Raw genomic sequence first — 16,625 nt, forward strand, 5'->3', positions numbered from 1 at the left:
TTTTTAAAAAAAAAAAGACAAAACTTAATTTAGGTGTGGTATTCACTATTTTTCAATAAAAATATGATAAATGTATAATTTTATTTTACACGTATACAAACTCTCCTACTTTCCATCACTAAATGATATTCAAGTATATTTGTCATATTTTTATTAGAAAATAGTAAGAACTACATCTAAAGAATATTAATTTGAAATCTATTTAAATCTTTTCTTTTAAAAAAATTAATATGATCTTTCATCTCTTCAAATTGTATCAAATATTTTTTCATCTAACACTACAACATTTAGGCTCTCCAGCAACACTTGAAAAATGTTGCCAAAACTTTGGAAAACGTTGCCTAAAAGAAAAGGGGACGTTTTTTAAGTGTCTCCTGTGCAGGCGTTGCCTATTCTCTAAGGCGACGTTTTTCAATGGTCTTTGGGCACGCTTTTCAAAAACGTCGCCTAAACCAAAGGAATAGGGGACGATTATTAGCGGCCTCAAAGGCGACGTTTTTAAGTGTTCTTTGGGCGCGCTTTTAAAAAGCGTTGCCTAACCAAAAAAGAATAGGGGACGATTATTTGTGTCCTATTAGGGGACGCTTTTTAAGTGTTGCCAGATGTGGCTACAATTTACTAATTGTTCCCTTAAATCTGAATAAGGAGGAACGTTTTCAAAGTGTAGCCATAGCTTATAGGCTGTTCTTTTAGATTGTCCCCATAAAATATATTATTTTGTGATTATTTTCTTGATAATATAGTCGATGATGATTGATTTAAAAAAAATGTCGATAATAACATAAACAAGATCAAATTTAAACGTACATCCATAAAAGTTATATTATAATAAAATCTAGTTCTAACATTAATTCAAGATAGTAGCCAATACATAAAATACCTAATGTAACAATACTTATAATATTACGTTTAAAACTTTAAAGTATGACCCTAGCAAAATAACAAAAAACATAGTTCAACAAAATAACAAAAAACAAGTTCAAGTTTAATGCTTTCAACTACAAGTAAAAAAAAATCCATCATCCAACTCATTTAAGTTTTTCTTCTTCGAATTCATCACCCACATCGTCTTTTTGAAATTCATCACACATGTCTTCTTCCAAGAATTCTTCATCTACGTCTTCCTCTCGAAATTCACCATCTATATCGTCCTCTTGAAATTCATCATCTAGATCTATGTCCTCTTGAAATTCATCATCTAGATTTGTGTCGTCCTCTTGAAATTCGTCACCTACACCGTCCTCTTGAAATTCGTCATCTACGTCGTCCACTTGAATTTCACTATCTACGTCGTCCTCTTGAATTTCATCATTGATATCATCATTTTCTACATCTTCATTGATACCTTGCTGTATAAGAAAATAAAATAAAATACATCAACAAGAGTTAAACCTCGCATAAATAAAAACTCAAAAAAATGAGTAACACACTCAATTATGAATTATCAAACCCTTTTTCAATTTATGTTTTCCAATTATGGAACGCAAAAACAAAAACTAATAATGCAGAGAACACAAGTTTGTACAAAAAACACAAATTGAAGAAACAAAATTTATACATGAAATCAATCTATGTATGTGTAAAATTATATCATGCTCCAAGGACTACATATAATACTCTGTCAAGTGAATTTATTTATAATGTTAGAAACCTGTGATTATTATAATCAACAAGCTAGATTGACACCTTTAAATTATACTAAATATATATAATATAGTCATTCCCGTATATACTCTGTTATATGTTATTGTAAATATATATTGTTGATATGGTCTGAATCACAGAAATATGGGCCACATTGATATCAAATTAATTAAATAAAACCTACATCAATCTAATTCATATTTATAGATCTATATAACCTGTGTATAATATCTAGATGACAGAGACGTTGTCGAACTAACAGAGTATATTTAATTATATCAACGTGGCTCATATATTCAAACCATACAACCAGAGTATGAATCTAGTGGTATCATAAAATTCACTATTAAATCAATAATATTGGTATATATGGTTACCTTTCCATGACATGGAGCATGAGTTGATGTAGAGGAATGCAATTGTTGTGTCTTATTCTTTGGGGAACTGTTAGCATCTCCATGAGATAATCCTAACAAATTTTCAATTGACTCCATATTAATTTGAGGATTGCATTCAGAACATAGTGTTTGTTCTTGTTTAAAGGATCTTCAATAAAGAAACACTGTTGAACTTGAGATGCCAACACAAATGGGTCATTTTTGTAGCATTTTTTGTTAAAATAAACGAACGGAGATCCATATTTATCCTTTTCATCCACAAACCAATCACATTTGAATAGTACATATTTTTCATGACCATAATAATCTAACTCTATGATATCTTTTATTGCCCCATAGTAAGTCACACGAATCTTTTTGGGATTTTCATCCTTCGCATTTCTAAGAATTTGAGTCACCGCTTCTAATGTCACACCACTATTTTGTGTTTTAAGCCTTGCTTCACGGATTGTTGTATGAAACCTGTATCCACTAATAACATATCCAGAATACCTTTTAACAACATCATTTGGTCCCCTAGACAACACCTTCAACCATTCAGTAACTTCCTCATCCATGACACGTGTTTCAAACCATTGAATAAAATCTTCTCTTTGATTGTTAGCTTTTTTGGACTTCCTTTTTTTTTAGGATTATGAACATTAACCTCATGCTCTCTACAAAATAAATAACTAATTTTTTAATACGAAAGAAAAAACTTATTGTGAGAATGAAATGTTGTATCAAGTAAATGGTTATGCCTAATGTATTCTTGCACTTCATCACAATTGAATAAAATGTAGCCGTGAGCTTGGTTTAGAGACTTATGGTCAAGGGAAATTAGTTTCTTTCCCCCAATTGGATGACCTATGGTTGGAGTATCATCACTATTTCGTGTCATTCTATTCATCCTCGTGTCTACAGCACTAGACAAATATCTTGAACAAAATGTTAAAGACTCTTTAACCAAGTAAGCTTCAGCAATAGAACCCTCCGGACGACTCCTGTTACGAACAAAAGATTTTAGATCACCCAAATATCTTTCCATATAATACATCCATCGAAACTGAACCGGTCCGCCCAATCTAACTTCATTTGCAAGGTGAATTGGTAAGTGAACCATTATGTCAAAGAAACTTGGAGGGAAGATACGCTCGAATTGGCAAAGTGTTTCAGCAATTTCTACTTCCAAGTAATCCAAAGTTTTCACATCTATAACCTTCTGGCATAAACACCGAAAAAATGAACAAAGCCGGAGCAAAGGAATAATAACTTGATTAGGAGATATCCCTCTTATTGCTACTTGCAACAAGTAATGCAATATAATATGAGCATCATGACTCTTGTATCCAGAAACTTTTCCTTCATTAACTTGAACACATCGAGAAATATTAGATGCAAGGCCATCAGGAAGTTTTACTGTCTTCAACACATTACAAAAAATAGATTTCTCTTGCTTTGTTAAGGAGAAACAGGCCTTAGGGATTTGAGTTTTCTTACCATCACTCGTGGCTTTCAAATGGAGATTTTTTCTTATCCCCATGTGTTGTAGATCCAAACGAGCTTTTGCATGATCCTTTTTCTTACCTTCAATCTCCAAAAGAGTCCCTATTATATTATCACAAATGTTCTTTTCTGTATGCATAACATCTACATTATGGCGCAAAGAATTATCCTTCCAATATGGTAATTGCCAAAAGATAGACTTTTTCTTCCATGGACCATCCCTTTTTTTTTGATATTTTTGCCCCACTACATCAGGGATATTTTCTAAGTCTTTTAAAACCATTGTTGAATCTAACAAGGAGGGTGCAGACCTATATTCTGGCTTTCCATCAAAAGAACTTGAATTTGATCTCCAACTATGATTTGAATCCAAAAAGACTCGATGACCCATATAACACATCTTTCGACTATGTTTTAAGTATCTTGAAGAAGTATTATGATTACAAGCAGGGCAAGCAAACTTCCCTTTAGTACTCCAACCGGATAACATAGCATATGCAGGGAAGTCATTCACAGTCCACATAAGAGATGCACGCAGTTGAAATGATTGATTTTTTGAAATATCATATGTTTCTACACCGACATCCCACAATATCTTAAGCTCCTCAATAAGTGGCTGCAAAAACACATCAATTTCATTTCCAGGTGACTTCGGTCCAGGAATAAGTAACGACATCAAACAATTTTCAGCCTTCATGCACAAATTTGGAGGATAGTTATATATTGTTAATACAACAGGCCACGTGCTGTGTGAAAGACTCATAGTCCTAAATGGATTAAACCCATCACTTGCCAACCCAAGTCTTATGTTACGAGTTTCACAAGCAAAATCTGAATGTTTGGCATCAAAGTCTTTCCATGCTTGGGCATCGGCCGGATGCCTTAACTTCCCATCCCTTGAACGATGCTCGGCATGCCATCTCAATGTGTCGGCTGTCTTTGAACACATAAAAAGTCTTTTCAATCTTGGAATCAAAGGAAAATATCTTAGAACTTTGGCAGGAACCTTGTGAGCTTTTATAGATTCTTCAAGATCATTAGCAACTTCAGGATATTCAATCCACCTTGATGCTCCACAAATATGACATGAATCATCTTTCCCATGATCTTTCCAAAATAACATGCAATTGTTGGGACATGCATCAATCTTTTTATAGTCTAAGCCCAAATCTTTTATCATAGATTTTGTTTTATTGAAAGAGACAGGGATGTTCAAATCTGGCATAGCCTCTTTCAACAACTCTAAGAGAGCAGTGAACGAAGCATTGCTCCATCCATGGAGACATTTCAACAAATAAATTCTAATAGTGAATGATAATGAGGAAAACTTTTCACAACCAGGATACAACTCTTGATTTGCATCATCAACTAGTTTATAAAATTTCTTTGCATCTTCATTTAGCCCTTCATGTACTCCACCTCCTTTAGCCGCATCTTTAAATGTCTCAAATAGCAACCCATCAATATCATCATGAGATGATGTTTCATCATCACTATCACCATCCAGATCCATAAGGCTTTCATCTTCACCATGATAAATCCATTCAGTGTATCCCTTTACAAATCCTTTGCTACATAAATGGTCATACACTACATCTCTTACTTCCCAACTATCATTGCAACATACAGCACAAGGACACAAAATCTCTTCTTCTTCAACCTTTCCTTTGGTGAATGCAATATCCAAAAAGTAATTGACACCATCCTTGTAACCTTGACTGTGTGGAGGCAACTCCACCCAATCCTTTTTTATCATGTTTGGCTTACTAAAATGAAATAAATTATATACATTTTAGACATTCTTAAATTGGCAATTACTAGATAAAATAGTAGAGTACCCTTTCAATTATTAACTAAAATACTAGCTGTCAAAAATCCAAGTATGCCATGGTGAGACTTGAGAAAATACGTGAATATATAAAACATTTTTATTCTTAATAACTAAGCTTTATTAGTGATATATTTGTAATTCTAATTTAAAAGAAAAATTAGTTTAAGTGATGACTCTACAACTTTTTCATATATGCACTGTATTATTGAACTAGAAAGAGACTAACGGGAAAAAGCCAAGCATTTGTTGTTTTGGTTTCTATATAAAAAAAGGAAAATTCAAACACATTCTAATATATATATTATATTTTCTATTCCTTTATTCCTTGAAAAGCTATACTCATTTTTTTAAAAATAGACAAGATATAGTATTCATGTCTCATACACATGCATTGTTAGTTTCTCATGTAAATTGTTAGAGTTTTTCTATCACATAGCCATGTGCTCTTAATTTGGTTAAAAAGTAGTGAGATTAATCATTTCTCGTTTGTCAAAAATTACAACTTTTTTATCCTAAAAAACTGATCATTATTCGGTGAAGGTGAAGAAATAGAAAGAAAACTCTTATTTAATATTTTTTTTAAAACTCTTCTTCTATTGCAGGAAAGAAAATGTTAATAATCATTTTTTTTAATTCACTCCAGTAAAGCACCTCTTCTTTTCTCAACCTATGAGCACCTCTTATATTGCACGAGTATAAATATTTATGCGAGAACGTGGTGGTGTTCAATTATCTCCTATGTTACGTACGTTTATCAAGTTATGGAAACTCTCCACTATAAATACTCTTTCTAGCTTTACATAGAAACAAATGTTTTCTTAATTTGAATTAGAATGATTATTTTATTAAAAAAATTATAAAAGAATATATCTAAGATAAAACAACTGATGTACAGTGGATACCCTTTCAATTATTAACTAAAATACAAGCTGTAGCAAAATTAAAACAGAAGCAAATATTTTCATTTTTAAGAAAGCTAAAGCAAAATATAATATATTAAGCCTGTATGAAACATATAAGCAAATAAGTTTAAAAACTTACCTGAACACACCAACACAAAGAAGCAAGAACGCAAGAACGTCAAAAATGTTGAAACGCAGAACGTGTCGAAAGCGATGCTGCAACCAATTGTTCAAAGAAGTTAATTAACTTAAGCTATGTGACTTGTAATAAACCAAAATGAAAATGTAGGAAACATGAGGGAAAAGGCTTTGAGGAATCAAGAGGGTGTGTTATACATATGTAAATAATTTAAGTATTTTAGTTAGAACATGTGTTATACATATGTTATACATATATTATGCAAGTAATACTGTTAAAACTGTGATATATCACAGGACAAAGTATTTGAATTGTTATCCTAGAAAATTACAACAGATATTCGTCGGCAAGAAGCTATGTCACAATATTTAAGGTACCAACATACATTTAGGCCAAAACAAGAGGTTTCACATAGGTATAGTTCCCATATGACCTCTCTTTCTAGGATTCAAAGTAAGGTTACACATATTCTCTATTACTATCAAACTGATGACAGAAGATTACTTGCATACTAACACAAAACAATATGTAGTCAAAATAGTATGTAGCTATTGTTCTCATATTTCACATACCCGAACTGATACAAAAATGGTATGCAATTTTAAAATAAAAAAAAACATGTCGACAGCACGAGGAGACCTAAGTTTCTAGCATATTATTTTGTTCAGAAACATAAATTAGAAGACCAGATTGTAAATAGGTCTTCAACGTTAGTATCAAGCGCAAATCCCGACGGATTTCCGGACAACAGAGCTAATTGATCTTATAACACATAACACACCCAATATTTTACCGAATCAACCTAAGTCAGTTCTCAGCAAAAATAACCCAGCTCACGTTTTTCCTTTTTCGCTCAGCTTGCCAAACTCTGAAACTCTCGACCTCAACAGCAATACTTGCTAACTCGGCATGGTCATTAGGAGAGACAAGGAGCTTACAAGGGTTCTGCTCTCGTTGTCGACGACAAACCGGAACCCAAACACATGAAATTAACCAGAATATAAGAAACGTTCAGAAAAAATGATAAAAAATATAACCTTTTGAATCGACTACTTTTTCTTGAAATTTCACAGTTCTGAGTGGGGCTTCACTCTCTGCTTCTATTCACCATATCAGCATAGACACTTGAGCCAAAAACTAATCCACAAAATGGTTAACAAACACATTAAAATAAGCTCTTTTTTTTCAACAAACATACAATTTATTAATAAAAAATGATGAAATTAATGGAGGATGAAGAAGAGAAGAAGAGTTACAGAATGAGATTGGAATAGAGGAAGATGAGCAACAAGAAGCTCTTCTAGGGATTGAGCAGTCTGTGAGATTGGGATTTAAGGTATTGATTTAGGGTTTGAGGAACGATTGAGATTGTGGTTTCGATTTAAGACTGATTTGATGAGCGATTTGAAGAATTACGATGCAATTGGGATTTTGGTTTGATTTAGGTTTCTGGTTCGATTTGAAGAATTATGGAAAGCGTTAGATTTGAGGAGCGACTTGAAGACTTACGAAACGAGTTTCAGCGTTAGATTTGAGGAGCGATTTGAAGATTTATGGAACGAATTTCATGAAGGTGAAAGGTTTGTTGATCGAGGAACATATTCTTCGATATAGTTGTTTTTTGACGTACTATATGAGAAGGGTACGTATGGTTTTAGTGATGATACTGAAAAGTTTAAATGAATAAAAAAATATTTCTATAATGTTTATGATTTTTTATATTAGTATATTATCTGTTAGATGCTTTTTTATATTTAAATTTTTTCTTATAATGTTTCAAGGAAATTTTTTGTTTTTTTAATCTATAAGTTTGGAGGGAAGATTGCCACCAAAAATTTCATGTTGAATTTTTTTTTGAAACTTGAAGCGATGCAGCCTTTAATTAAAAATAAGATAACACTCTAAAAATGACCCCAAAAATATTTAAGGGGACAATTATCAAACATTGCTAAAGAAATTGTTTAATGACATTCCTAAATCGTCCCCAAAGTATTTAAGGGGACAATTATTAAACATTAATAAAGAAATACTATAATAACGCTCCAAAAACGTCCCCAAAAGTATTTTAGGCAACAATTATCAATGGTTGCAAATATATTTTTTGCAACAATCAAAAATCGTCGCCTAGATGAATTTTAGGCAACAATTTTTAAATGTTACTTAAAAAAGTGTTGCTAGAGACAACAAATGTTGTAGTGTAATTTCAACAAACGTTTATTTTTGCATGTGTGGCATACTTGTTGGCATTTGTTCATCAGCGTCTTCATTTTTATTGTGTTGATTCCCAACTCTTCTGTTAAATGGACCCTAAATCAAATTAGGGCACAATTCTCCTTGATTGCCATAGTCTTCGTTTGAAATCACGGAAGCTTGTAAGAATGAGTTATGGGCGTTGTTTATCCATAGCAAAAAGGAAGAGTTCTTGGAGTTTAGATTTGAAGGTTTATAGAAGTTCCAATCTTCAATGGAGATTGAGTTGCCGTTGTGGAGATATTATTGTTCTTTGCAAGACAACAAGAGTTAGTAACTTAGTAACTATGGCAATCAATTATGGAGATGTCCATATTTTAAGGTAAATTTTCATAATTATTCATCCTTATCAAAAAATTATGGAAATTATAATTGGTTTAATATTTTTGTTTTGTTTCTTAATTTACACATAGCTCTACCCATATTGGGTGTGAGTTCTTTCATTGTTTTTATGAAAAAGTAGAAGATGTGAATGACCAATTTATGATGAAGCAAAATTGAAGGTTAGAAAAGTTAACAAAAGAAGACGAGAAGCATATGGATAATATTGAAAATCTAAGGGTCGCAATTGAGGAACAAAAGTAATATTTGTTGGAACTTGAAGTTGATACGAAGAACATTATGAAATGGAAGAAATTTTAGAAGATATTATTTTTTTCTCATTTTCATTGTTTTAATATTAAGGGTGTTTTAAATGTTATTATATATAAGTACAATGAAATTATAAGTTGAATGCAAATGGAATTATCTATCAGTACTAGTTTTTATATCAGTACAATGAAATTATAAATTTAATCCAATAGAATTATATTGAATCCAAATAGAATTATCTATCAGTTTTGTTTAAGACCAATGACAAGTTTAGTTGAATGTTTTTTATACCAGAATACAAAATTAGTATGTGTATGTTGATTGTACCAATTTTGGGTTGAATGTTTCATTATTTATACCATAATTTTTATGCTTAAGTTGAATGGGTGCCAATTATGTATTGGTAATTTTAAGTTGAATGTACGAGTTTTTTTAAACATGGGTTTTGTTTATCAGTATGTACTAGGATTTTTATCAGTATGTATCACTTTACCATCGTTTACATCATGTTGTATATTAGATGTCACACCATGTTGTATACCAGAGGTTTACCATGTTATTTACCAGAGTTTTTATCAGTATGTTTAATGTACCAATACCTTGTTCATAACCATTCATGAAAATTCAACAAAAATATACCTTATTCAAACAGACATACAAAAGAACCAATGCTTTTTCAAAAAGACATGCAAAAACAACATTGTTTGTTCCAATAGACATCAATTTATATATTAAACATTCAACAAATATTACACATAAATAAACTAACTAGTATGGTTCTCTTTGTTGGAGTAGACATTTATGTAGTTGGTCCAATTATATTCTTTGTTGCACTTAATATGGTTTTAAGACCCTAGGTAACATCAAATGATGATGTCTTCCTAACACTAGATGATGATACATTCCTAACACTCAACTTCTTTGTCCTCCCTTGATTTAGTTGAGATTGGCTAACAAACTTGACTTGCCTGAGTTATGGGTGTAGCCCGTGTAGGTTGATTAGCTTGTTGAGTTTGTTGACAAACATTAGCACTACCATGAGTTTGTTGACTAGCCTTAGCTTGATTGTCATGAACTGGTTGAGTAGTTGGTGTCATCTTACAAGTAAATTCATTGTGACCTATTTGATTGCTCCACCACATTTAACACTTAATCTAGTTTTCCTCATTTTATGATTAGAGCCATTAATTTCTCCATGTTCAAGAATTTTTCTCTTCTTTGGCCTTCCTGACATTTTTTATGTACTTTGGTGGTTGAGCATGTGGATATTCTGTCTTGACCCATAAATTTGATCTATTGAGAAGATAAATTATTGGATTGTAGTCTGTCTGATACCTTGATTTTTTGTAAAATTAAGGGATGTATTCATCTACTCTTAGGTTTCTATTGTTCATGGATGATATCGCATGAATGCATAGAAGACATATGAGTTCTCATTGTTTGCACGAGCATACATATTCCCTCAAGTTGACAGAAAAATTTTATGTTGGACTTTCAATGTGTCAGACCCTAAACATATGTTCATCTGACATCCTACAATATGTTCATCTGAATCAGTTTGATATTCTATTACGTTTCAAGCGCGTCCGTAAATTATGGCTTTCTATTATCTCTAATTTCAATTTTCAACTTCACGTTTTCAATTTGCTGCTTCACCCACACACAGACTTCTATTCACAAAAACTAATTCTGATTTAGTTGCTTCTGAAACCCTACCCATATATTTTGATGCATCGCTTGATGATGATTCATCATTTTCTTCGTGATACCTTGAGTTTTTGCATTATTCTTATCCTTAATTTAGAGGTCTGTGTATAGGGTTTCTGTTTTTGAACGTCACACAAGATAATACATACGGAATCCATCCACTAGTGTCCACAAACAAATACCCGCATCTCTCATAAATAGTGTCTCTAACCATAATCTCTCACAACTTCTGTCTAGTTTTTTATACGACCAGTCAAAGGATGATTAGTTTGTTGTTTTGGGTTTCTATGACCAACCACAAACTGATTCGATTTACTTGATGATTTTCTCATTGAGAGCTAATGAGTGGAAACAAATTAAAGTTGGTTCTCATTTTTCTTATATTAGGTCTGTTCTTGACCACGATGATAGTCCTAAAGGGGGTTGTTCTTGAATGGCTCTATTCATTTTCTAGTTTATAATTATGAGACCAAAAGGGATGTTATTATTATCTTTGATTTTAAGGAAAGGAGAATGTTAGAGATATCTCTGTCAGAGATACCTCTGTCAGAGGATTTTAGGATTAATATATTTGTTCAGGTAGAATATTCAATATGATTTGTTGGTACTATATGAACATATAGATTTGTTGGGGTATAATATGATTTGTTGGTACTAGGTGGACATATCAGTGCATGGATGAATGACGGTCATGATCATAAAGTGAAGATATGGATGATGCCAGAAGATGCAGTGCATTCATCTTGGACTAAGATTGTTGAAATTTCTGTCAATTTTGTTTCACCGTGGCTTTTTTCTAACATGCCTTACAAAGTGTGGTGATATAGTTGGAACAAATAGTTATCATCATCATTTAGTTAAGTTTAATGACAAAGGAGAATTGTTAGCGGGTAACTCCTCTCATATGTGCTTCTGTAACATGTCTGAATCGGTGGTATATACAGAGTCTCTGCATTTATTACCTGCTGATATCGAGCAAGCTTAAGATGACAATTGATAAGAAACATGTAGAATGCAATTGTGAAATATAAGCACTTACCATTTTCTTTATATTATGAACCTTAGGTATCATGAATCATAAAAAGTGAGGCAGAACAGGGAGACTGCTACAAGACAGAACATAACTTCTTCATCTTTATCATTTTAAATGAAAATATTTATTTGAGGTGAAATAAAATATGAAATGTACATTCTGTTTACAATAGACATATTCAAGAGTAAAAGGACATGCTATGTCAATTTCTGTCTTGATGAAGCCAACTTTTGAATGAATATATACAGATTAAGGAGTTAAAATGAGTCATTTATTTTTATCCATATAGTGGATTCCCCTCCATCTATAAATATAAAATGAAGCACACAATTATAATAAATTAATAATAATCTAGCATTTTACAAGAATGTGGACTCCATCTGAGAGGATGGTGAAAAGCGTTTCACTATGGAAACGTGTCATTAGTTGAATGCTCAAATAATTGCCCGTCACTTGTTTTCTTCTTATCATCTTTGATATATAAAAAAGTTTGCACCTTTCTCAGTGCTTCTAATTCAGCTAAAACCTCTTTAATTGTTGGTCATTTCTTACCATTAAGTTTCAAACACCTCATTGCAAGATTTGCAATAGTAAGAATGTTGTATTTTCTTGCTTCCTTAAGCATTGTGTTGTCTATAACTTCCACTTTCAAGATGAAAGATCTTGGACTTGTTGACACAATTTTAGGGATTAATGTAAAGCAAAATATTGGGGGTTATGAACTTAGTCAAAGACATTACATTGAGAAAATGCTTGATAAGCTCAAACACCTAAACTTTTTAGAAGTAACTACTCCATTTGATCATGTCGTCAAACTTCAAAAGAATAATGGAAGAGCAGTGGCTCAATTGGAATATGCAAGTACAATAAGGTGTCTTGTATTTAATGCAATGTACCAGACCTTATATATCATTTGCAGTTAGTAAAATGAGTAGATTTACTAATAATTTAAATAATGAACATTGGAAGGCACCATATAGATTTCTTCTTCTAAGTCACCATTTAAAAAGACTATTTTAACATCCATTTGGTATACTATTAAGTTATCAATAACAAATATTGAAATAAGTACCCTAATGGATGTAATTCTAGTGATTGGAGAGAAGGTGTCGAAGAAATATATATTTTTCTCTTTATCTAAATCCCTTGGCTACAAAGCGAGCCTTGTATTTATCAATAGTTCCATTAGGTTTTAGTTTCTTTTTCAAAACCCATTTACAACTGATTGATTTGCAACCAGGAGGCAAGTCTACTAAGTGCCAGATATTATTATACTATAGAGAATCTATCTCATCATTGATAGCTTCTTGCCATAAATCTGCATATAGAGATGACAGTGCCTATTGAAGATTTATTGGATCCACTTCTACATCTTAAGCCGCATACTCGGGCCCACAGTCTTTAGCAACTCTTACTCTTTTACTTCTTTGAAATTCTATTTCTACGTTGTCGTTGCTTTCCGTACTTCTTATCACAGGAATGTGACGCGATTGGGTCCCGCCGCTATTTCTCGATTTGAAAGGAAATTTATCTTCATAGAATTCAACATCATTTGATTCTAAGATTAATTTTGCATTTAGGTCATAAAACCTGTATGCCTTACTGTTTGCTGCATATCCAATGAATATGCCTTCATAGGCTCTACTAGCGAGTTTAACTCGTTTTGGATCTAGAATACTGACATAAGCCAGACAACCCCAAGTTCTCAAATAAGACAAGTTTGGTTGCCTTTTCTTTAATATCTCATAAGGTGAGATCTTACTTTTTGACTTGGAACTCTATTCAGTACATAGAAAACAGTCAATAAAATTTTCCTTCACCAGTGAGGTGCAGCACCAGAATTCATCATAATTGCAACAACAAGTTCAGTAAGAGTTCTATTCTTTCTTTCTGCTTTACCATTCATTTCAGGAGAATATGGCGTAGTCGTTTCATGTACAATTACATGTTTAATATAAAAATCATTAAACAACCCAGAATCGTATTCAGTTCCCCTATCACTACGAAGTCTCTTAATCTACTTATTAAATTGATTCTCAATTTCAGTTACATACATCTTAAACATGTCAAGCGCTTCACTTTTATTCTTCATTAAGTATACATAAGTATACCGTCGTGATACGCGTCTTAATATTATAGTTACGACAGTTATCAAGTAACTGTCGCAATTTTTGTGTCGTAAAAACATAATTTTCTTGTAGTGAATCAGGGCAACCGTCAATAAAATTGATAAAATAACGTTTACTATTTCTTGTCAAAGTTCCATCTAATTCACATATATCAGAGTGTATAAGATCTAGGGGATCAAATTCTTTAATAATTGATTTATGCGAAGTCTTAATTATTTTAGCTTGACTACAATATTCACATTTATTTGAATCATTGACATTTAATTTAGGGATTAGGCCTAAGTTGCTTGCATTAGAAATAACTCGCTTATTAACATGACAGAGTAAACAGAAAGCCAAATGTTAAATGACACAAAGAGTAAACAGAAGGAGAAATTTATTCAAATCAACATTTAACTTAAACATGCGATCAGTGGCGTACCCTTTCCCCGAAAAATATACCATTCTTAGTGATTGTGTACAAATCTGCCCCTATAGACTGACTAAACTCTGCCTTATTCAAAAGAAAACCAGAAACAAGATTCATTCTAAGTTCAGGAACAAGTATGACGTCCTTCAAGATTAAAGTCTTTCCTGAGGTGAAGTTCAACTCAATGTTTCAAATTCCAGCACCATCGGTGGTGTGAGCATCTCCCAACAACACTTTATTATTTTTAGCATTCGTGTATGTCTTGAACATAGCACGATCATAGCAGACATGACGAAAGGCGGCAGTGTATACCCACCAATCGTCACTTCCCCCAACCATGTTGATTCCAGTGATCATAGCAATGAATTTCTCATCAGTCAGGTTAACCTGTGCATTAGAGCCAACAGGTTTGGGCCTACTCTTACATCTCTTAGTCATATGACCTGATTTTCCACAATTATAGCAAGTGAAAACCGGAGCATCATTTATTTGAGTTGGTGGTTGCTGTCTAGCAATTGGAGCAGATGGGCCCCTTGAGGGATTCCCATTCTTAATTTGGTTCACAACATTGCAGTTCTGATTCTTTAATGTTTTTCCCGTAGGCTTCAGTTTGTTATTATAAACAACTAAGACTTCATCCTTCTGATCTTGTTTTCTAGCTTCCTATTCAATTCGAAGGCGAGTGATCAGACTCTCGATTGAAAACTCTTTTGTTTTATGCCGAAGCATGTTTTTGAAATCTTTCAACCAAGGGGCAGTTGTTAATGATAACAGCAATTTGAAAATTTTCATTGAGGGGCATACCTTCTGTAATGATTTCATGAGGGATCTTCTAAATTTCGTGGCTTTGAGCTTCCACAGATTTTTCATCCACCATCTTATAGTTCAAGTAGCGGCTGACAACATATTTCTTTGCACTTGCTTCTTCAGTATCATATTTCTTTTGCAGAGCCTCCCATACCTGTTTAGCAGTCTTGTAATTATTGTAGTAATCGTACTAATCATCAGCAAGACTGTTCAAAATGTGATTTTTGCAAAGATAGTCATTCTCTTGTCATAAGGAGATTTATTTCCCAGGCTGTAATTTATCTGTTGCATCTTTAGTTTTTGTAGCAGAGTCTAAATCAGACATTTTTTAAGTCCCGTCTAATTCCACCGGTGTCTTACCATTAGTTAGTTTAATTGATCCAAAAGGAGCAATAGAGATATCCTCAGTCAGAACATGGGCAACCTTCCTTAAAGTTAAGAAGAATTTCATCTTAGCTTGCCAATGTTTGAATGGAGAACCCTAAAATTTAAATGTTTTGTCAGACACAATAACGACCGCGATAGTTCTGATAATTTCCTCAGTAGACATGAAAGTTAATACAAACATCTTAAAATTGTTGTTTTTTGGATTTTGAAAAGATTGCCATGACGAAAGTTATCGGCTGAGTTGCGAAACAATACGCTTTCTTTAATACGTTTAGCGATACTGTCAAAATTATGCAAAACAACTCTTAATAACCACGACGCCTCCAGGATAAAACAATTCATTCACAAAATGGTTACGATTATCATTTGCACTGTGATGAATCGTTCAAAGAAATACACCTTCAGATGGTGTTTAAACCACTCGTAGTATCTGAAACAATTTCAGTCATTGATGGCGCACAAGGTCACTCAAAAAATAAAGAAGAAAGAATTTGTTTTAAGATGAAGAAAATAGATAGGGAGAAGAGAGATTCCAAAATTTTGAAATCTGGCGTACCTTTTCAATAAACTTAAGAATCATATTTATAGGTAAATGATTGAACTAAGTGGAGAGAAAATAGTGGGAGAGTGGAGAGAAAATAGTGGGAGGGAGTTACTTAGTCAAAATTAGGGATAAAGATTCTTTGATGTTAGGGCGCGAAAGTTAGAGTGCCTTTTGTAACTTTTGCACCGTTGGATTAATCAGGCAAATGCAAAGGAGCCACATCCTACTTTTCTACTTAAAAACGAAACATACACACGGCTGAATGAACTTGGAACTGCCACAGTCAAGATTGAAAGCTTTATGGAGATGCCTCTTTTGCTTCCTCTTCGTGAACTTACAAATTGAAAGAATTTTCAATTTGACTAGCTA

The 16,625-nt window shown here is 32.8% G+C and overlaps 2 protein-coding genes across 2 annotated transcripts; both read right to left on the minus strand.

The window, feature by feature from the left end:
* Positions 1–937: 937 nt before the first annotated feature.
* On the minus strand, positions 938–2,599 carry LOC131614487 (uncharacterized). Its single transcript, XM_058886060.1, has 3 exons — positions 2,274–2,599; positions 2,022–2,190; positions 938–1,349 (listed from the first exon to the last, which is right to left on the minus strand). The coding sequence occupies exons 1-3, from the start codon at positions 2,597–2,599 to the stop codon at positions 1,029–1,031; spliced, it is 816 nt and encodes a 271-aa protein (XP_058742043.1). The 3' UTR covers positions 938–1,028.
* Positions 2,600–2,721: 122 nt separating this feature from the next.
* Positions 2,722–5,283, minus strand: LOC131614488 (uncharacterized). Its single transcript, XM_058886061.1, has one exon. The coding sequence runs from the start codon at positions 5,281–5,283 to the stop codon at positions 2,722–2,724; it is 2,562 nt and encodes an 853-aa protein (XP_058742044.1).
* Between the last annotated feature and the right edge of the window lie 11,342 nt (positions 5,284–16,625).

This window comes from Vicia villosa, linkage group LG6 (genome assembly GCF_029867415.1).
Source record: "Vicia villosa cultivar HV-30 ecotype Madison, WI linkage group LG6, Vvil1.0, whole genome shotgun sequence".
NCBI classification, from domain to species: domain Eukaryota; kingdom Viridiplantae; phylum Streptophyta; class Magnoliopsida; order Fabales; family Fabaceae; genus Vicia; species Vicia villosa.

Coding starts and splice junctions, on each gene's coding strand:
- LOC131614487 (XM_058886060.1), bottom strand. CDS start 2,599: ATGGATGAGGAAGTTACTGAATGGTTGAAGGTGTTGTCTAGGGGACCA. Junction 2,191..2,273: donor AAGGATAAATATGGATCTCC/GTTCGTTTATTT, acceptor TCTTTATTGAAG/ATCCTTTAAACAAGAACAAA. Junction 1,350..2,021: donor ATGCTCCATGTCATGGAAAG/GTAACCATATAT, acceptor TTTCTTATACAG/CAAGGTATCAATGAAGATGT.
- LOC131614488 (XM_058886061.1), bottom strand. CDS start 5,283: ATGATAAAAAAGGATTGGGTGGAGTTGCCTCCACACAGTCAAGGTTAC.